Source organism: Triturus cristatus, chromosome 5_1 (assembly GCF_964204655.1).
Source record: "Triturus cristatus chromosome 5_1, aTriCri1.1, whole genome shotgun sequence".
NCBI lineage: Eukaryota > Metazoa > Chordata > Amphibia > Caudata > Salamandridae > Triturus > Triturus cristatus.
In genome coordinates this window covers 613838053-613860308 of record NC_140587.1, presented here as the reverse complement: position 1 = coordinate 613860308, position 22256 = coordinate 613838053, and the positions used below count along the sequence as shown (strand labels likewise).

Here is a 22256-nt window from a genome sequence, read left to right as displayed (position 1 = left end):
CACTCACACCCAGTCAACAGATCTGGGTTTGCTCCATCCCCGTTCTTTAGCCCACTCTGCCACCCCAGTTCAGACATGGCCATATGCAATTCAGTCTGACCCTGTGCCTCATGGGAACAGTCCAGCCCTAACTGCCAAGCCATGCCTTCCCTGGACCGGAAACAAGCTTCCTAGGACCGGTTTCTGGCATTTCAGCTGTCTTCAGCCAGGCTTGCTTGAATCCAGTGGCAAAGTGAGCAAGGGACTCACGCCTGAGCATACCCTGCCAACTTATGGCGAGCAAAGCGGTACAAAACGGGGTGGTGATGGACGGAGCATCAGAACCAATCAAACACTCACACCCAGTCAACAGATCTGGGTTTGATCCATCACCGTTCTTTAGCCCACTCTGCCACCCCAGTTCAGACATGGCCATATGCAAATCAGTCTGACCCTGTGCCTCATGGGAACAGTCCAGCCCGAACTGCCAAGCCATGCCTTCCCAGGACCGGAAACAAGCTTCCTTTGGTTTTAACTTTGTCCGCCATAAGTTGGCAGAGTATGCTCAGACGTGAGTCCCTTGCTCACTTTGCCACTGGATTCAAGCAAGCCTGGCTGAAGACGGCTGAAATGCCAGAAACCGGTCCTAGGAAGCTTGTTTCCGGTCCAGGGAAGACATGGCTTGGCAGTTCGGGCTGGACTGTTCCCATAAGGCACAGGGTCAGACTGATTTGCATATGGCCATGTCTGAACTGGGGTGGCAGAGTGGGCTAAAGAATGGTGATGGATTAAACCCAGATCAGTTGACTGGGGGTGAGTGCTTGCAATGTTCAACACTCCGTCCATCATTTCCTTTGGTTTTAACCCTGTTTATATATAAAGCCTACTCCCTTACCTGGGCCTAACTAATTTAGCGTAGCAACATTTTGGCTGTTAACCAGATTCAGACAAGGATCACAATTTGGCCCGGGCACTCCCCAAAAAGTGGCCCACATTACTGGATCATGCCCGTTCACGAAACAGCATTTGGCTAGTCTCATCGGGCTCATTTTTAGAGAAATGTTTGATAAGGAATATGCTACTTACCGGTATGCATCTGTTCTTGGCATGTAGAGCTGCAGATCTACAAACTTTTGCATTGATCGCCATCTGGTGTTGGGCCCGGATGTTTGCAGTTTGTTTTTCCTCTTGGAAAGTCTTTGGAAGTCACGAGGTTGGCGACTCCTCCCTTGGTTCGTATTGCGCATGGGCTTCGGCTCCATCCTCAGATAGTTTTTCGCCAGCAGGGAAAGATGGAGCGTAGTAATAATAGTGAAGAAACCCATGTGTGTTGTATCTAAATAAGATAGACTGGAACAGATACAGGTAGCCGGGGAGGCGGGTGGGCGTGTGTAGATCTGCAGCTCTACATGCCAAGAACAGATACATACTGGTAAGTAGCATATTCCGTTCGAGGCATATGAGCTGCAGATTACACACTTTTGCATAGACTATATAGCAGTTCCCAACCTTAGCGGCGACCACCGGTATCTGTTGCAGTGGTTTGAAATAGTGTTTTTAGTACAGCCTGGCCCACACTAGCTTGTTGCTTGGTTTGCACATCTACACAGTAATGTTTAGTGAAAGTGTGCGGTGTTGACTATGTAGCTGCTTTGCAGAGATCATCTAATGGGATGTTCCCTAGAAAAGCCATAGAAGCCCCTATCTTTCGTGTAGAGTGGGCTTTAGGGGGAACAGATAGCGTTCGTTTTGCTTTGTGGTAGCAAGTCTGTATGCATTTTACAATCCACCTAGCTATCCCTGATTTAGAGATGGGGTTGCCTTTGTGTGGTGGAGAGAAAGACAAATAGTTGTTTGGTCTTTCTGAAAGGTTGTGTTCTTTGAATATAGTAAAGTAAGGCCCTTTTAACATCTAGCGTGTGTAGAGCCCTTTCTGCAACAGTTTGAGGTTTCGAGAAAAAAAACAGTAATTCTACCGATTGGTTTAGATGGAATGGGGAAATGACTTTGGGTAGGAATTTTGGGTTGGTACGGAGGACAACCTTGTTCTGGTGTATTTGGAGAAAAGGTTCTTGTATAGTAAGTGCTTGTATCTCACTGACCCTTCTAAGGGAAGTGATGGCTACAAGAAAAGCTGTCTTCCATGTGAGAAATTGCAGTTCGCATTTATGCAAAGGTTCGAAAGGCGGTCTCATTAGCCTTGTGAGAACTATATTTAAGTTCCACACAGCTGAGGGTGGTACTCTGGGGGGAATTATTCGTTTGAGGCCTTCCATGAAGGCTTTAATGGCAGGCACTCTGAAAAGTGATAGGTGCTGTCTGTTTTGTAGGTAAGCAGCAATTGCTGCGAGGTGTAGCCGAATGGATGTATATGCTAGGTTACACCTTTGTAGATGGAGTAAGTAGCATATGATGTGCTGTATAGATACGTCTAGAGGCTTGATTGTGTTGTTATGGCAATAAACAACAAATCTTTTCCACTTTGCAGCGTAGCAGGCTCTAGTGGTAGGGCGTCTAGCTTCTCTGATGACATTCATACAGTCAGGGGGAAGGTTAGGGTATCCGAATTCTAGGATCTCAGGAGCCAGATTGCAAGGTTGAGCTGAGCTGAGTCCGGGTGTCTGATCTCTCCATGGTTCTGGGTTAGGAGGCATGGTGAGAGGTGTAACTTTTGGTGTGGCACTACCGAGAGTTCCAGCAGCGTGGTGTACCACGGTTGTCTGGCCCATGTTGGAGCTACTAGAATCAGTGTGAGGGAGTGCTGTTGTAGCTTTCGCACCACTAATGGAATTAGTGGGAGAGGTGGAAAGGCGTACGCAAATTTGCCTGACCAGTTCATCCATATCGCATTGCCTTTGGACAATGGGTGTGGGTATCTGGCGGCGAAGCTTGGGCATTTTTTGTTTTCGTGGGTGGCGAAGAGGTCTATGTGTGGATGCCCCCACATCTGAAAGAACGGGTGAAGAACCTGCGGGTGAAGTTCCCACTCGTGGATCTGCTGCATCTGTCTGCTGAGCAGATCTGCTATGGTGTTTTGGACTGCTGGGACATGTTGGGCTAGGAGAAAGATTTTGTGTGGAATTGCCCATCTCCATATGCTCTGTGCTAGTTGAGAGAGCTGTGGAGAGTGTGTGCCGCCTTGTTTTTGAATGTAGTACATGACCGTCATGTTGTCTGTGCGAATAAGGACTGCCTTGCCTAAAATCTGTGTCTGAAAGGATTTTAGGGCTAGAGAGATTGCCAGTAACTCCAGATGGTTGATGTGGAGTAACTTTTGTTGCGGCGTCCATGTGCCCTGCACTGTGAGGTGTAACAGATGAGCTCCCCAGCCGGAGAGCGATGCGTCTGTTGTCAGGATTATTTGTGGAACCGGGTCCAGGAACGGTCGACCTCTGGAAAGATTTGTGGTGTTCCACCACTGCAGAGAGCGATGGGTGCGACCGTCTACCAACACCAGATCTGTCAGTTGCCTCTGGGCCTGGTTCCATTGGCGCGCTAAGCACTCTTGGAGTGGACGCATCTGGAGTCTAGCATGAGGCACTATGAAAATGCAAGAAGCCATCATCCCTATTAGTTGCATAAACACTCTTGGTGGGAGAGAGTGTTGAGGTATGAATCTTTGACGCAAAGCCTGAATGCTTGCAATCCTGGCAGGATTGGGGTAGGTTATGGCTTTTGAGGCGTCTATAGTGGCACCGAGGTATTGCTTTGTGTGGGATGGTATTAGCTGGGACTTTTGGTGGTTCACCGTGAAGCCTAGCTGGTGAAGTAGTTGGATTGTAGTGGCGGTGTGATGTACACATTGGTTGTAGGACGTGGCTTTTATTAGCCAGTCGTCCAAATATGGGAAGACGTGAATGTGCTGTCTTCTGAGGTGTGCCGCCACTACCGCTAGGCACTTGGTGAATACCCTTGGTGCTGTTGTGTCCCCGAATGGGAGCACCTCGAACTGGTAGTGTTGCCCGTCCACTACAAATCTGAGGTACTTTCTGTGAGCATGGTGTACCGGAATGTGAAAGTATGCGTCTTTCAAGTCCAGTGTGGTGAGAAAGTCATTCTGGGAGAGGAGCGGAAGTACCTGCTGAAGTGTTACCATGTGAAAATGGTCCGAATGTATATATGTGTTTAGAGGCCGGAGATCTAAAATAGGTCGTAGAGTCCCGTCTCTTTTTGGTATCAGAAAATATAGGGAGTAGACTCCTAAATTTTGCTGATTGGCAGGGACTTGTTCTATCGCATGTTTTTGTAGAAGGGAGGTTACCTCCTGTTTTAGTAACGTGGAATGTTCTTGTGACATTGGGCGTTGCCTGGGTAGAATGTTTGGGGGGGTAGATGTCAATTCTAGGCAGTACCCTGAACGAATAATTTGAGTCACCCATCTGCCTGAGGTGATGGTCTCCCAGACGTGAAGGAAATTTTGTAGCCTGCCCCCGACCGGAGTGGGATGGTCTGGAGGGAGCGGGGGAAAGTCATTGGGTAGACTGTGTGGCAGAGCGGGCGGTATTTGTTTTGCCTCTGCCTTTATTGTTATTGCCCCTATAGCTGCCTCTTTGATAACCCCTTGTGAAGGTGGATTGAGCAGGGGATTTGTAGGAAGTGGACGCACTATCTGAGGAGTAGCCTCTGGCCGTACCCCGAAAGGAAGAGCGGCGATAGGAGCGCCTAGGAGGGTGTGACTGCAGGGCGCCCATAGATTTCGCCGTATCTGTGTCCATCTTCTCGAGGGCCTCATCTACCTTTGGGCCGAATAGGTGTTCTTGGTCAAAGGGAGGATTTAGAATGGAGGCCTGTACCTCAGGTTTAAAGCCTGAAACCCTCAGCCAAGCATGGCGACTGAGGAGGACGCTAGTGTTACTGGCCCTGGAGGCCGTGTCTGCTGCGTCTAAGGCACAGCGTATAGAGGTGTTAGTTATGGTCTTACCCTCTTGAATTAATTCATTGACCCCATTTTTGCATTTTTCTGGGAGATGGTGCATGATGGTTTCTAGTTCATCATAATGCGCCCTGTCGTATCTGGCCAATAGCCCTTGAGTGTTGGCAATACGCCATATATTGGCTGCCTGTGACGCAGTGCGCTTTCCTGACGCGTCCAGTAGCTTTGACTCTTTGTCAGGTGGTGGTGCTTCGCCTGACGCCTGGGAGTTTGACCTCTTCCGTGCAGTGGAGACCACTAGGGAATCTAGTGGTGCTGGCCCTTTGATATAGGCAGGATCTGTGGGGGCAGCTTTATACTTTCTCTATGCGTGGGTTAATGACCCTAGCCCTGACTGGGTCTTTAAAAACCTCTGGCGCATGTTTTATTACCCCCTTGAGCATAGGTAGTATGGAGGTAGACCCATGTGCGGTATCAAAGGTGTCGAGGAGGAAATCTTCCTCTACCGGGTCAGTGTGTAGCTCTACCCCGTGATAATGTGCCGCCCTCTGAAGTAGGTGGTGAAAACCTAATGAGTCTTCTGGTGGAGATGGCCTGGATGGGTAAAGGTCATCTTGTGGGACATCTGGGATGTCTGGATTATTATAGTGGTCCCATGGGTCTGGGGATCCTGTAGGGGTGGGGTCTTGTGGCACATCCCCTGGATCGTAATATGGGTCCCCCTGATCATCATCGTCTGGAGACGGGGAGCGATGAGGCGGGGGTGGAGAAGGCTGAGGGGGCAGGGGTGGAGAAGGCGGAGGGGGCGGAGGTGGAGAGGGTGGAGGAGGTGTAGGAGGTGGGGAAGGCACTCTGAAAGGGGAGGTAGCAGAGTCTTTCCTCTTTGGAGGTGGAGGCGGAGCCGGTTTGTCCAAATGTCTCTTTTTTGAAGAGAGTGCCAAATGTCCAGTCTTTGGATCCTTGGTAAGTGTCTTTTGCAAGGGATCCGGTGTAAACAGTTCCTGTGACAATGTTGGTTCCGTCGGCGCCGAAGGTTTCGGGGCCGATGACTTTTGTCCGTGCCGTGCTTTTTTGGAGCCTCCGATTTTCGGGTCGGCGCCGAGGTAGGCTTCGGTGCGGGAGTGTCGGTGCCGAGGGCCCTATGGGGTTTGGTTGGTACCGAAAGGCTAGGTTTCGACAACGAGGACTTTGGTGCGGAGCTCGGTGTCGAGGCTGGTCTCTTTTTCGGTGCCGAAGTGTGTTTCTCGGCACAGCTGGCAGGCTGGCTCCAGCCTGAGCCGCCTGAAGGCTTATTTGGCTTCTTCACCGGGCCCGAAGGTGGGGTGTTGGAAGCAATGTCTCTGGTCTTGCCTAGGCCCGGAGGCAAAGGCGTGACCGAAGCCTTTTTGGGTGTCGGCGCGGGTATAGTACTCACGACCCTCTGCACCGGGGTGATGTCCTCCACATCCGAGTCGTCGGCTTCGGAAGCACTGACGAGGTCCTCTTCGGTGTGCTGCTGTCCCGGAGCTTCGACGTCGTCCCCGAAGAACTCGACTGGAACGGAGGTCGAGGAGTGCGCCATGTTTCGTCTGGCCCTTCGATCTCGAATAGTCTTTTTCGATCTGAAAGATTTGCAGGCGGGACAGTCCCAAGCCTCGTGTTCAGGGGAGAGGCAGAGGTTGCACACCTCATGAAGATTGGTGTGGGGGAATTTGGACCCACATCGAGGGCACTTCTTGAATGGAGTTCTTTCCATCAGCCGGGACCGGAGCTTGGATAAGCCCGAAGGCCGCCGGCGACGACGACTGGAATCGAAGATGTGTCGAAGAGAAGGTGATTGAGGAGATCTGGTATCTAAACAATACCGCAATGAGCGAGGATTCCGCTTCGATCGTCGAACTGGAAATGTTCGGAACCGGAGCGCGAAGTATTACATCCGAGCCAGATGGCAGAAAAATACAATCCGAGGATGGAGCCGAAGCCCATGCGCAATACGAACCAAGGGAGGAGTCACCAACCTCGTGACTTCCAAAGACTTTCCAAGAGGAAAAACAAACTGCAAACATCCGGGCCCAACACCAGATGGCGATCTATGCAAAAGTGTGTAATCTGCAGCTCACATGCCTCGAACATTATGTATTTTAAAGCTCCTAGAGCCAGAAACATTGGTGAAAACTAGAAGCACTACATTTTGGCAGCGCGGGCGAAGTGAAATTAAAGTAGCCCAAAGGTCACAACTCCTGATATGGCTGTGTTTGCCACTAAGCTGTTTTTTTTTCTTTTACAGCATTACCAGTATTTTAATGCCCTTGCCAGAACAAAAATGAAGAAAAACACTTAAAGTTGGTATTTTCTCCCCTGATCGATATGTACTTTAAAGTTTGAACAGTAAACGTAAGGGGAAAGCAATTTAAAATGTGGTCTAAAGCTTCTTTAATGATCCGTGACTGATCGTTAAAACTAAACAAAGGAAGAAAAGCCATGTTAAGAAGGAATACAGACTTTTTTGTATTATTGAATAAAGAATCCTCTCTCATTATTAAGTTCCAGCCTTTGCAGATTCTTCAAAAATGAGCAAACAGAAGGGTATGTTTTGTTTATTGTAATTTTATTTAGCATAAACTCGGCCAAAGGGCGCAATTATATGAGAATGTTGAGGTGAGGCTGGGACTCAAACCTATTTCCATAGTTCCACATTCAGCAGCTCTGACCCCAACATTAAATTATCTCAATTTTCTGCTCTGGAAAAGGTGCTTCACAGTGAGGGTTATGCAAACATACACCTACCTCCCAACCACCAAGGCCTGAAAGACACTGTAGCCGAGGTGCCAACGACAGGCCCTCAGCAAGGCCATTCACTTACTCACCCCAGCCCAGCCAACTGTATCCTCAGGGTGATGGCCTGGCAGGGGAGGGTGAAGAAAAGCACAGAGCTGCTGCTGCTCCAGGGGAGCCGAGGTGATAATGGCCCACAGCAGGGGTGTGGGACATTGCTTCTGGGCATCTGCGTCGGTCCCACGGGAGGCCAAGATAAAGTCTGCAGTGTACAGACAGAATATTGGCCCGGGGACGCTGCTGGAAGCAACTCCCTCGGAGCCTCCCTGCTCATGATGCTCTCCCTCCCTATCCGTACAGTGGCCTGGTGGGGAAGACAATAAGATTATATGGGCCGGTTGACAAAAACCGGCCCACTGGTGACCTCTAGGCAACCGGCCCATCGTCCAATGCCCAAGTGCCCACCTTCCCAATCTGATGCTGCTGTTAACGTACAAATAGTCATTTAAATTTAAATACAGGACAACATGCATAGCTTTTTGCAAAACTTAGGTGCTTCAAGACACTGACAGTAGCAATAAAGGCAGTTGAGAGACAAAGCAGGCCATTGCCGGATAGCAAAACTACAGTGAAGTTTAATGACAGCAGAAACTACACATCTGTGCAGGAATGCTAGACAGCGAGACTTGTGTACGCGGAGAGCTGCTGTTTTAGGTGGGAGGAACGGAGTTTAAAGAAGCGGATATTGCTAATATGATGAATGGCACAAGAACATTTACCGCTGTCATCTTCAAGTTTCGCCATGAACATTTAGATATTCTTTACTATAGAAATTGACAAAAACTAGATGTAAATAGTAGAAGCATTTTAACAGTGAGGGACAAAAAGGATGAGCAGGTCCGTGTGCGTACTCAGGAAGATCTGAGGAGATTGAAGAGTTAAAACTTTAATTTAAATCTATTGACTTTCCAATAATTTGGAATGCATCATATGAATAAGCAGAATTTACAAGCCAGGTGATCGTCATTTCACAACCATAAGTGAGGCTTGGCGAGGAAGAAACCGTAAACTCTCGATTCTGTGACGCTACTTCATAAAGTCCCTCAAAATATAATCTCAAAATCTTGCTCTCTTTCTTCACATACTGTACACATCAGCCTTCCCACCTCATGAGCAAGCCACCCACAGCATGTACTCTAAGACTATACTTTTCCGCGTCCACTTCATTGCAAGCCTTCAGTACACCCGTGTGGGCATTGCTGGCTGATAGGCACAGCACCATTGCATTCATTTGTAAATAGACCCAGGTAGGAGTGTATTTCGCAGTGGTACCGTGTTGTGCTTACAGCACTGCATACATGATTAACACTAGCCATCCTTAAGAGACTCCCATGTCTAAGAACTCTGAAAAAGCAAAAGGTAATTGTTACGTTTCTACTTGAAGGAGTTTTCAGACCTCCAAAGACTTGTCATTAAACTGGAGTCCAAGGAGGAAGATACCTTTTAACATGTACACTGCATACATTTACAGTACACTCTAATTTCAAATACATAAAGCTGCCTACTAGGTTTTTGTTCTTCAGGGCAGCTGGACCACTGGGATCGTGAACGCATACTGCAGCAAAGCAAACATCCATTACTGCCACTAGAAAAACATTACTAGAACAACATGTGGCTCTCTCGAGTGGACACGAGTGACCGATCATAAAAAGTGAAACAATCTATAACCGGTTGTAATTTTCAGTTTCACAGTAAGCACTTAAGAATAACACGTTGAATACCACGCTACAGACATGATCCCATGAAACAACAGCTCACCTCTCTCATCTGGGTGTTTGTCAGAAATGTGTGGCTTCTCTTGCTCTGTGTTACCTTGGAAATAGAGAAAGTCAATTAATAGTTCAGGAAGACAAAATACAACTATTCATTCTGTAGAGCAAACACACTGGAAAAAAGGCTCAAATGTTTTTCCTTTACTTTGAAGTCCTAGGCCACATGTATACTTTATGTAATGCAGTTCAAGCTATATAAAGACGACACACTTTGCAACCTCAAACAAAAGGTTTTAACTGCTTACGATGTACAGTTTCTCAAAGTTAAAAACTGCTATCCTTTGGAACAACTTGCCAGCAGCCCTAAGAAAGAAAGAAAAAAAAAGCTTCTAGAAAACTTTTGAAAGAGCGCCTCTTGACCTCGTTGGTTATCACATAGAACCATTCTTCACAGAGAACAAACAAGTAGGTACTTTGCCACATGACTTACACAGAAAATGTATTTTTTTCTCTAAAATAGCTTCGCACCCATCTAGAAATATGATGAACTTCTACTGTGTGTTCATTCTCTGGAAGATCCAATGATGTGCAAAATCCTGGTGCCACACTACATAATACGTGGGAGCTAATTACATGGAAACATCAATATAACAAAAGTGATTTTTTTATTTTTCCTCATTTGGATTTACAAGTCACAGGAAAGTATCAAAATTTCACACAAACTTTCAAAATAATGAATTGGGCATGTACCAACTTGGGGTGTACGCCACTAAAACAATCTGGTTCAAACATCAAGCAGGCCCTTCCTTGTGGTGTCAAAGAGGCTACCATCAAGAAACCTATTTGGATCTCTTTTTCTATACATTGTCTAAAATGGTTTCCTGTTGCACTACATGGCATGAACAGATACTTACAAGGTAAGTAATATTTTCAGTTTGTAGAATGTGTAGCTTTAGATATACGTGCTCTGCATGGATATAAACGAATAGTTTCTTACCTGTCGGTGTAGTTTTGCAGCTTGAAGATCTTTCTGGATTCACTATGCTGTGCATTATTCCGCGATCTTGTGGTTGGGTCCGGATTCGTAGTCCTTTCTTTGTTTTTTTTTGTTGTTTTTTTTGTAGCCCAGGTGGGCGTCGACGACCCACCATTTGGTGCACCTCCCGTGACGTCGTCGTGCTTCCTGCGGAAGTCCCACCTTTGGGGCGCCATCTTCGGGTTCTTTTTTTGTTTTTTTTTAACCCTAGGCGATTGACTAATCCTTTATGTCCATTTTTCTGTACTATTTCATTCCTTCTGATTTTCCTTATTTCACCCCCTCTTCCTCCATCCTCATCTTCCTGGCGGAGGTGGGCGGGTTCGCTAGTGAATCCAGAAAGATCTTCAAGCTGCAAAACTACACCGACAGGTAAGAAACTATTCGTTTTGCAGCGTGAATCTTTCTGGATTCACTATGCTGTGCATAGATTTTGTAGCGGTTTTCCTAATTTTGTGGCGGCTGGGTGGTAGATGAGCGTTGGTCGTTGAAAAGGTGTTGAAGCACCTTCTGTCCAACTTGTGCTTCCTTGTTTATCTGAATGCCCACACAGTAGTGTTTTGTGAACGTGTGCACAGATTCCCAAGTTGCCGCTAGACATATGTCCTGAATGGGCGTGTTCGCCAGAAAGGCAACGGTTGCCCCCTTTTTCCTTGTGGAGTGAGCCTGAGGCCCCTCCGCTAGCTCCTGTCCAGCCTGTTTGTGGCAGAATTGAATAGTGAGGGCGATCCATCTAGCGATGGTGCCCTTAGTCACTGGCCTACCCATGAAGCTAGTAGCAAAGGACACAAACAACTGCTTTGATTTTCTGAGTTCCTTGGTCCTCTCAATGTAGTGCATCACCGCTCTTCTAGCGTCAAGAGTGTGTAGAGCCTTTTCTGCGTTTGAAGTCGGGTTTTGGAAGAAACTCGGTATCTGAATACTCTGGTTCATGTGGAACGCCGACACCACCTTGGGCATGAAATGTGGGTCTGTTCTCAGGACAATCCTGTCCTTGTGAATCTGAATGTAGGGTTCCTGTAGCGTTAGTGCTTGAAGCTCGCTCACCCTGCGTAGCGAGGTTATGGCTACCAGAAAGGCCGTTTTCATAGTCAACATTTGCAGTGAGGCCTTGTGAATGGGTTCAAACGGTGCCTTCATGAGCTCCGTCAGTACCACGTTGAGATTCCATGTTGGCGGCGGCAACCTTTTAGGAGGAGCAATTCTTTTGGCTCCTTCCATGAATCTCTTTACAACCTGCGATGTGAAGAAACTTACACCCTTCTCTCCTCTGGTGTAGGCTACGATCGCCGCTAGGTGTACCCTTAGGGAGGTCGAGCAGAGGTTATTCTTTAGAAGGTGTGTGAGGTACCTCAGTACTGTTGAGTCTCTTGTCATCGTATTTTGCAGCCCCTTCTTCCTGCACCACATAGTAAATCTCTGCCATTTCGCGCTGTAGCATTTGCGTGTAGTTGGTTTTCTTGCCTCCCGCAGCACCCGCATAGTGCTTGGAGGCAAACTAAGGTGAGCGAACTCTAGGTCTTCAGGAGCCATGCCACCAGGCTGAGGCTCTCTGGCTCCGGGTGTAGGACCTCTCCGTTTTGCATGGAGAGCAGGTCTCTTCTTCTCGTGTACCTGTGGGGATTGCCTTGCGCCATTTCCAGAATTTGGGAGAACCATGTCTGCCTCGCCCACTGCGGAGCCACTAGGATCAGTGTCATGTTGCTGGTTCTGCACTTGTCGAGCACTCTGTGTAACAGGGGTATCGGTGGAAAGGCGTAGGCAAATGTCCTTGACCAGCTTATCCATAGGGCATTGCCCAGGGACTGCTGTTCTGGTTGCCTGGACGCGAAGCTTTGGCATTTTGCATTTTGGCGTGTTGCAAATAGGTCTATTGTGGGAGTTCCCCATCTCTGGAATAGCTTCTGCGTTTCCTGGCCATTGAGCTCCCACTCGTGCGATGCCGAGGTCTGCCTGCTTAGCCAGTCTGCCTCCACATTCTCCTTCCCTGGAAGGTGAATTGCCAGTAGATCTATCCTGAGAGGTATGGCCCATCTCCAAATCTCCTGTGCCAGAGAGGAGAGGGGGAACGACGGAGTCCCCCCCTGCTTGTTGATATAGAACATTGCCGTGGTGTTGTCTGTTTGAACCAACACCCTCTGGTTGTACAGGTGTCTCTGGAATGCCTTCAGGGCTAGCAGGATGGTTTTCAATTCGAGGTAATTGATATGGCGTACCGCATCTGCTGGAGCCCACAGACCCCTCACTCTGAGATTGTCCATGTGCGCTCCCCATCCCTTTTGAGATGCGTCCGTAGTAATGGTCATTGTTGGGTTTGGTGGCGTCAGGCTCTTCCCTGTTGTCATGTTGTCTCTGTTCCACCACGTCATTTCCTCCTGCACTGCGTGCGTAACAACCACCAGATCCTCCCAACTTCCGTTTGCTTGTGACCATTGCTGTTGTAGCCATTCTTGGAATGGTCTCATGTGCAGGCGTACATTCGGCACCAGCTGGATACACGACGCCATCATCCCCATGATCTTGCTCACTGACCTCACTGTCAGAGCTCGCCCCTTCTGGTAGAGACGCGTCTCCTTCAGTAGGGCATCTGTTCTCCTGTCGCTGGGCACCACTGTGCTGTTTAGGGTGTTGATTTTTGCTCCCAGGAAAATCTTCACCTGCTCTGGTTCCAGCGATGACTTCCCCCCCAGTGTATCGAGAACCCCAGGTTCGTCAGAGTGTCTGTCACGCGTGCTGCGTGTCTCTAGCACTTCTCGCGTGTGTCTGCCTTGGCCAGCCAGTCGTCTAGGTAGGGGTAGACATGGATCCCCTCCCTTCGTAGGTGGGCTGCGACTGCCGACAGGCATTTCGTAAAAACCCTTGGCGCTGATTTTAGCCCGAAGGCCAGGGTTGTGAACTGGTAATGCTCCTGGTTGATGTTGAACCTTAGAAGACCCTTGTGTCTTCTGTTTATTGGAATGTGCAGGTAGGCATCCTTGAGGTCCACGGTGACCATGAAGTCCCCGTCCCTTATTTGGGGCAGCACCTCCTGCAGCGAAGTCATTTTGAACTTTTGCGTTCTGATGAATTTGTTTATGTACCGCAGGTCCAGGATGGGTCTGAGGTTTCCGTCTACTTTCGGCACCACGAAGAAGTTCGAGTAGACCCCCTTGTTCCGTTCTCTGAACGTCACTGCCTCTATGGCTCCTTTTTCTAGTAGTTTCAGCGTTTCTTCTCTGAGTAGGGCAAGCTCTTGACCCGATCTCTGCCTTCTTTTTGGTTTTCTGTCTGGAGGTCTTTTCTCCAAATCCACGCAGTATCCGTATTGCATGACGTTCAGTATCCACTTGTCTGTGGTTATACGTCGCCACTCCTGAAGGTAGAGACTCAGTCTTCCGCCTACTGGCGTTGGATGATCGTAGGCTTTTGGTTTTCCTCTCCCCCCTGATGTTACTGCATTGCGCCTCACCCCTGGGGGTATGTTGTGGGTAGGCGTCCTTCTGCGTGCTGAGTCACTTGGATGAGGGTTGGTCACCCCCTCTTCTCCTTTGGCCACGTCCGTTTCCTCTCCCGCGAAAGGACTGCCCCGAGGTTGGTACTGCCAGTTTTGCTTCTGTTGACCTTGTTGTCCGTGACTATCACCCTGCTGCCCTTGCTGGAACGCCTGGTGCGACGCTCCCTGCTGGCTTCCTCCCCGACCGTAGGGTCTCCTAGAGGGATTGCCTCTCCTCATCCCCCTGAGCTGTAGGGCCCCCATGGACCTTGCCATCTCGTTTTCTTTTTTCAGCTGGGTGAGTTTCTCGTCTACTGTTGCTCCGAACAGTGTTTCGCCGTTGAAGGGGGTGCTGAGAATGTTGTTCTGCACCTCCTGTTTGAATCCCGAGATTCTTAGCCATGCATGTCTTCTCTCGGTGACCCCTATGGCCATTAGTCTGGCCGAAGTCTCGGCCCTGTCCAACGCAGTCTTAATGCAAGAGTTTGCGATGTTTTTACCTTCTTCCACCAGGTGGGAGGCTCTTTGGCGGTATTCTTCGGGGAGGTGTTTTACTAGTTCCCCCATCTCGTCCCAGTGCTGGTACTGGTATCTATTGAGCAGTGCATTGGAATTCGCCATGCGCCAGTGCATTGCGGCGTTTCTCTCGACCTTTCTTCCTGTGAGGTCCATCCTCCTGCTCTCTTTATCGGGTGGTGGCCCCGAAGTCGCTGGCACGTTGGCCCTTCTCCTGGCCGTGGAAGCTATGATGGAGTCGGCCGTGATACTACCCTTGATGTAAGGGGGGTCCAGAGAAGAGTGCTTATACTTCCGTCGGCGGAGCCGTTGGAATTTTGTATTCCTTCATCTTGGCGTCGAACTCCTTCTTCCTCTGAAGGATGCTTTCCACCACGGCCTCGAGCCGCCTCTTCTTTTTCTCCATCTCGGAGATGCTTTCGGCGTCGACCGCGGGCCTCTTCGACGGAACTTGCGTCGACGCCGGCTTGTCCTTCTGCGTCGAGCGCCCCGTTTCATGGGTTGTCTTCGACGAACCTAGCCTTTCGGCACCAGGGAGTCCTTTTCGAAGGATCCGCTCGGCCTCTTGTCCATGGCTCCACCCTTGGTCGTCGAAGTTTTCGGCGCCGGGGCTCCCTTTGTGGACTTTGACTCAGATTTTCTCGAGTCACCCTCGGGTTTTCAAGGCGTTTTCGGGTGTTTTGAACTCGACGACTCTTACCTCATCTTGAGTCTTCTTGTCGGTCTCTACGACCGTGAAGTTTTCGGGTCCCTCGGCGACGTTGTCCTCATCGTCTGTGGAGAGGCCCAGATCGTAGAGCGACGGGGCTTTACCCTTGCCTTCCATGCTGGCGTTGGCTCTTCTCTGACGTTCTCTCACCCAGAGCGTCTTCGGCGCGAAAGCTGAGCAGGCGTTGCAGTCCTTGCTCAGGTGGTCGACCGGTAGGCAGAGATTGCAGACCGGATGCTGGTCCTTCTGCGCGAACTTGTGGTGGCAGTTAGGGCAGAACTTAAATGGCGTCTTGTCCATTGCTCTCAGGGCCTCTGAGTGCGCATTCTCCAAGGGCGTCGAAGAAAAGGTGGAACTCTTCCTTCTTCACTCTCCGGATGTTATATTTTCCTCTCCTGTGATCTTTTCGTAGTTCTTTATCGACGAAACTCGCTTTTCCTTCTTCTTCCTCCGACTGAAATCCTGGAGCTTCCCGATGACGATCCAGACCCAACGGCGGAAAAAAGAATCTGAAGATGGCGCCCCAAAGGTGGGACTTCCGCAGGCAGCACGACGACGTCACGGGAGGTGCACCAAATGGTGGGTCGTCGACGCCCACCTGGGCTACAAAAAAAAAAAAAAAAAAAAAAAAAAAAAAAAGGACTACGAATCCGGACCCAACCACAAGATCGCGGAATAATGCACAGCATAGTGAATCCAGAAAGATTCACGCTGCAAAAGTAGTTCTCCCCTAAGCGGTGGCTAGCCAGAGGATGTTGCAATGCACACCAAAAGTGTGCGTAATACAGCTTGGCCAACATTAGCTTTCTGACATTGTACAACACCTACACGTAATGTTTAGTAAATGTGTGTGGAGTGGACCAAATAGTTGCTTTACAAATGTCGGATATGGAAATGTTACCAAGGAAAGCCATGGAGGCCCACCTTTTTGCGGGTAGAGTAGGGGCTGGGTGGTGTAGGCAGTTGTCTTTTTGGCTTTAGCGTAGTAAGTCTGAATGCATTTGACTAGTCACCTGGCTGTGCCCGCTTTGGAGCGAGCATGGCCTTTGTGTTGTTTTGAGAATGAGACAGTTGTTGAATTTTGCAAAAGGGCTTTGTTCTATCAATGTAGTATATGAACACTCTTTTAGCATATAGTGTGAGAAGAGCCCCTTCTCTGAAGTAGTCTGGGTGTGGGAAGGACACCAGGCGTTCAATAGTTTGGTTAAAGTGAACCAGAAAATAGATACAAGGTGACGGACCAATCGGTTAGCACTTCACTAGCTCACTGCTGCCTAATCTGGACTGTCGTGCACAGGACTCCGGCACCGGTCACCTTTTGGTGCCTCTGGTTACAGATTCTCACAACGTTTTGAACAAATGGAGGCGCTCTGAACATAATAGAAAATAATTTGGACTTTTTGTTTCTTTTCGTCTTTTATTTCATTCCTCAAAAACCAACAGTGTGGCGTCCGAGTAGGAAGACGTGACTGCTCATCACGGTTGCCGCACCACTCCATGCTGGAAATATAATCCTAATTTATGGAACTGGCATCAAACATGGAATAATTGTATTCCTATCTAGTTTTGCACTACTGAAGGTGCTGATATTGCCGAAGTATGGGTCAGTCTTTGCTACGAGCAAATATCATCAATTACTAGCTTCTACTAAATTGATTGGCAGTATGATCTATTAGGTCTGTTATCAAACAGTGTCAGGAGACGATTTCTGTACTTTATGAATTTCCGAATGTTATTACCTTGGCATGAGATCTATATATACTCTTTCGTCACCATTTAAGCCATTATGAAGTTCCAAAAACTGTTGGTTTTTGAGGAACGAAACGCGTTAGCTGTGTGCACCATTGTCAATTTTGAAATAAAAGCCAAAAAGAAAGAAAATAATTTGGACTTTGTGTTATGTTCAGTGCACCTCCATTTGTTTAAAAAGTTTGGTTAAAGTGGAAAAAGGATGGCTCTTTCACTGTTCACCTGAAAGAAGGGTTCCTAGAGGGTAAAAGCTTGAAGCTCACTCACTCGCTCGAGAGATGTAATGGCAACTAGGAAGGCCACCTTCCAAGTGAGAAACTGTAGAGGGCACAAATGATGAGGCTCGAAAGAAGGCCCATGTGTCGAATGAGGACAACGTTAAGGTTCCAGTTAGGGGTTGGGAGTACGCAAGGGGAATAACCAGTTTAAAGGCCCTCCATAAAACCTTTGATGATGGGGAACCTGAACATAAACAAGTGTTCCCTATTCTGAAGGTAAGCTGCAACTGCCAGCTAAGTGGAGATTGACAGACGTATAGGAATGAAGATCCTGACATCTGCAGATAAAGCAGATAGCAAACTAGGTCTTGGACTGCTGGTTTTAATGAGTCAATGCATTTAGGGCGGAAATAATGGACAAACCTTTTCCATTTGGCCACATAGCAGGCCCGCATTATGGGTCTGCGGGCCTCCTTAATGAGGGACATAGACGTGGGGGGCAGAATGAGGTAGCCAATTCGCAAGATTGAACTGCCTGGGGTTCGGGTGCCTGATTGTGCCAAATTGTAAACTCAGCTCCCTTACTTTATTTAGTAGTGAAAAAAGATACAATGATTTTTTCGATTCTTCACCCAGATATTAGATTGTTGACAACTGTAATGTTAGAATAACTGTGGAACTTTTTTTTTTTTACTCTAACACAATGACAAAAACGTTTGCTTCTGTTCTACAAAAATGAACAGATTAATTCATCAATATTTATACCTGACAAAACAGTCTTTAAAAGAAGAAGCCACTCAGGAGGATTTCATTTCCTACTTCCCATCTGAACAGTAAGTTACATCACTGGAAACCCCATTAACTATTTGCTCAGGAAGTGAGATCACTGGATGTACCATCATCCATCTGCACAGGAAGTGATATCACTTGTTTCCTACCCACGGTAGCCTAAGCTTCTCCCAGGACCTAGGTAATGGCGGCTGCAGCATGTCAAAGACAAGACTGTCCGCCCTCGTTCGTGCCTGGACTGCGCCCAGAACCCATGTTCTCTGCTTACCCACCGATACCCTTCTGCACTCCTCTGTGCTCTTAACCCCGGCCGACGCTCGCACACTACTGCCACACCGCACCACACAACAAGGAAGAAGCATTCACAAGTGCCTCCTGCAAAATCTCATGAACCCTCCCGTACCTTACACCCACCCTTCCCGCACCAAAAGCACCTAGCACTCGCTCACACAAACCAGCAACCTGCTCAAACAGATCAAAAATCACCCAAACGGGGTCACACTCGCATGCAAGGTTATTAACACCCGCTCACTCAAAGAAGCCATGGAGATAGGAGACCTACAGCACCACCCCGCCCCAGACCTGCTTTTTCTCACAGAAACATGGATAAACCCAACCTTGGCATCGGACTTCACTACAGTCATCCGCGCCAGTTACAAGATAGCAAAGCAAGACAGTCAGTAGAAGCCCGAAGGTGGAGTTGCCATCGTATTTAAAGATCCCATCAGCTGCATCACCTACACGGGCACCCCCACCAGCTACATGGAACACCTCATGTGATGCACATCACAGTCAACTTCTCCCTAGGCATAACCCTTGTATACAGACTACGAGGACCCCACACCAATTTCGCCAGCAACCTCACAGACTTGGTAGCACCACCTCATCATCAATGCCAGCCCCCTCACCATCCTCAGAGACCTTATATTTCACCTGGAAGACAGCACAAACCTAAACACTATGGCCCATCTAGAAAGTCTCTGAAACCTTGACCTCACTCAGGACCAACAACAAACCGCCGGGTACCAACTGGACCCGATATTCTCCTCAATCACCATCCCATTCAACAAGCCAACAACTATGGCATGGACAGACCCTGGCCTCATCAGTTTCAGCATACCTACGGGAACCGCACATCGCAGCTGGAAAACCATTTCAGAGGAAGAGTGGGTTTCTGCCCTCTCCAAGCACCGCTCCGAGCACATGAGCAACTTGCTGAACGCCATCAAGAACCGCAATAGCTGGATCACTGCATATGCAGACACCCTGGCTCCTCTCAAGCGCAACCCAACAGCAAGAGATCAACCACAGAACAGCTGGTATACAGAGGAACGAAACATCACTGCAAGCAGGGGTGCAAATGCAGAATAAGTCAAGACACAACAGATAAAGACTTATTCTAATGAGTCCAAAGATGCTACCTCCAGCAGATATGGAACACCAAGTGCACAGCTCTTGCGTATCGCAGCAAAGCCATCAATAGCAGCAAGGGGAAATTTTCACCATCAAATAGTTCACACAAGACCTTTACAACAAGCTCTCTGAATTTTTCAGCTACAAAGTCACCTTCATATACAGCATCTTCGTCCCTCAACGAGACCCCAACTTCTCACCACGGCTGATGAGCGAACCCATACCTTATGGCCCACTGTCCCCACCATCAAGAATCACTGCTACCATGAACACCATCTACTCGGGGCACCATCTGACCCTTGCCTTCATCTAAGGACCCCTACTGATCAAGCACTAATACCCATCCTCAAAGCCTTCATCGATTCAGCCATATTTACAGACACCAGGAAACATGCTACTGTCATGCCTCTGCTCAAGAAACCATTTGCTGACCCAACCACGCATTCAAACTACAGATCCATCTCTCCCCTACCATACTCAATAAAGGTCATACAGAGAATAATCAACCAACACCTTGCAAACCACCTCACCAGCTCCTTAACGCAACACAGTCAGGATTCAAGTCCAACCACAGTACAGACAGCACTCATCGCTGCTACAGACAACTGGTGCATTATCCTTGACAGAGGAAACACAGGAGCCCTCATTCTCCTGGACCGCTCTACTGCACTTGACATGGTCTAACACCCCATCCTCATCAGGTGCCTGCACGAGATTGGCATCCAAAGACCCGCTCTCTGCTGGTTCTCCTCCTTCTTAACGGATAGAACACAAGCTGTCAACCTGGCACCTTACTCCGCATAAGCCTGCACACTCATCTGCAGAATGCTTCAAGGTTCTTTGCTCAGCCCGACCCTCTTCAACGCACACATGACCCCTCCGGCCAACGTCAAACGCACACACGACATCAACATCCTCTCCTTTGCAAACGACACACAACCCATACTCTCCTTCGCGGACAAGACCCTCAACACAAGACACAAGTTCACTGCCTGCATGACCGAAGTCACTAACTGGATGAAAGCCAAATGCTTCAAGCTCAACACAGACAAGACAGAAGTAGTGATTTTCAGCAACAACACCTCACTATAGGACTCCAACTTGTGGCTGGCGGAACTCAGACCAAACACCCAGAAGAATTGAAAAATTTTACAGCAAATTGGACATGGCCACACAAGGACACCATCACTACATCTAGCTTCCACATCCAGAAGATGCTGAAGATCTTCAAATGGCTCCCAAGCAACACTGGAAAAACTGTCACTTACGCCGTAGTCACCAGCAAGTTGGACTGAGAACACCCTCTACACTGTGATGATAATCAAGCAACTCACTAGAAATCTACATACCATTGAGACCTCAGCAGCCAGACTCATCCTCAACCTCCCATCACAACACAACGCAGGGTACTCCACTAGCTCCCGATACACAAACGTGCTCAATTCAAACTCCTCACACACCAATTCAAGGCACTACAAAACTCGGGCCCCACCTACCTGAACAGTTGCATCTCCTTCCACCAACCACCCAGACACCTCCACAGAGCAGGACTCCTACTCACACACATCCCACGCTTACACAGAACCAGATCAGGAGGACTGGCGTTCTCTTGCATCACTCCTAAAGTGTGAAACAACTTCCCACTCCACGTCAGAGACTACTTATTTCTTCTTGAATTTAGCAAGAAGCTGAAGATCTGGCTTTTCAATTAACCTACCATAGCCAGGACTAGGGACACACACCTGCTCAGCGCCAGTATACCCTCGTCGGTGATAGTGCACTTTACAAATAACAAAAGCATAACACATCTTCAGGACCAAGGCTAGATAAGCGATATATCCAACTCCCTTCTAAGTGGCAATCTCCACCCCAACTATCTTTAACTACTTAGTGGATTGCAAAGAGTTTCAGGTAGCTACACAGCCCTGACGTACTTTTTTAATGTGGCAAGTCATACCATATCTGGCATCTCCTTGTTTATTCCCCCCCAAATGTTTTACAACTTCTACTTGTGGCGCTCATACTCTACTTGTGATAGCCATACTTAATTACATATTTCATAAGGATGGATATGCAATTTAAAAAGTGAATGATGTCATATGTTTGACTTGGTTGTCAAAATAAACAATACATTTACTGGCAAACGAATAGGTTTTACAATACGCACAATTATAGGAACCATGGGGTTGGATAGTGGCCAGGTGTTTATCTCATTCTTTATGTACACTAAATGATTGAATTGAAAATTGAATTGATAAGGCATTTCTAGAGCACATGGCTAACCGAAGGCATCCCAGTGCTAGTGCGACCCCTTGAGCAGGCAAAAGACTAAGGAAACAAAAAGGTCTTTAAGAGCTTACGGAAGGGGAGGGATTTCGATTCACAACGGATCGACAAAGGTAAGTTGTTCCACAGTTTAGCAGCATTGTACACAAAGCGGCGTCCTCCGCTTTGTGCTTTATTTATTATTGGAACTATAGCTAGCTGCTTATTGTCAGATCTAAGTGACCTGGAAGGACGGTAGGACTGAATAAGGGATCTGATGATGGGGGACCTTTATCAGAAAGGGCTTTGTGAGTAATGCACAATGCCTTGAAATGAACTCTTTGATGAATCGGCAACCAGTGAAGCGCCAAGAGCGAGAGTTTAGCTGACGTACGCTTAGAAGAATTGGTGAGTAAAAGTGCTGCACAGTTTTGCACAACCTGAAGCTTTTTGATAGTAGAGGGGGAGCTCCTAGATAGAGAGCGTTAGCGTAGTACAGGCGAGACAGGATGAGTGCCTGGACCAATACTCTTCTTACAATTAGTGGGAGCAGGGGGAGGATCTTTCTGAGCATTCTTAGTATTCCATAACAGCAGGCTGCTAACTTGCCTGTCTGCTTTTTGAAGTCCAGGTTATAATCCACCCACACTCCAAGACTCTATTTCGGCTTCGGGAGAGGGCGGGGGGCCGAGACAGTTGGGCCAGGAAGGG

The 22256-nt window shown here is 48.2% G+C and overlaps 1 protein-coding gene across 8 annotated transcripts in view; it reads right to left on the bottom strand.

Moving 5' to 3' along the window:
• Nucleotides 1-22256, bottom strand: part of ASPH (aspartate beta-hydroxylase) — a 675802-nt gene that overhangs the window by 363181 nt on the left and 290365 nt on the right. For all 8 annotated transcript variants that reach the window (XM_085605545.1, XM_085605551.1, XM_085605546.1 and 5 more), the window contains one exon: nt 9425-9478. In XM_085605545.1, coding sequence (XP_085461671.1) covers nt 9425-9478 — 54 coding nt within the window. The remainder of the gene's footprint in view (nt 1-9424; nt 9479-22256) is intronic.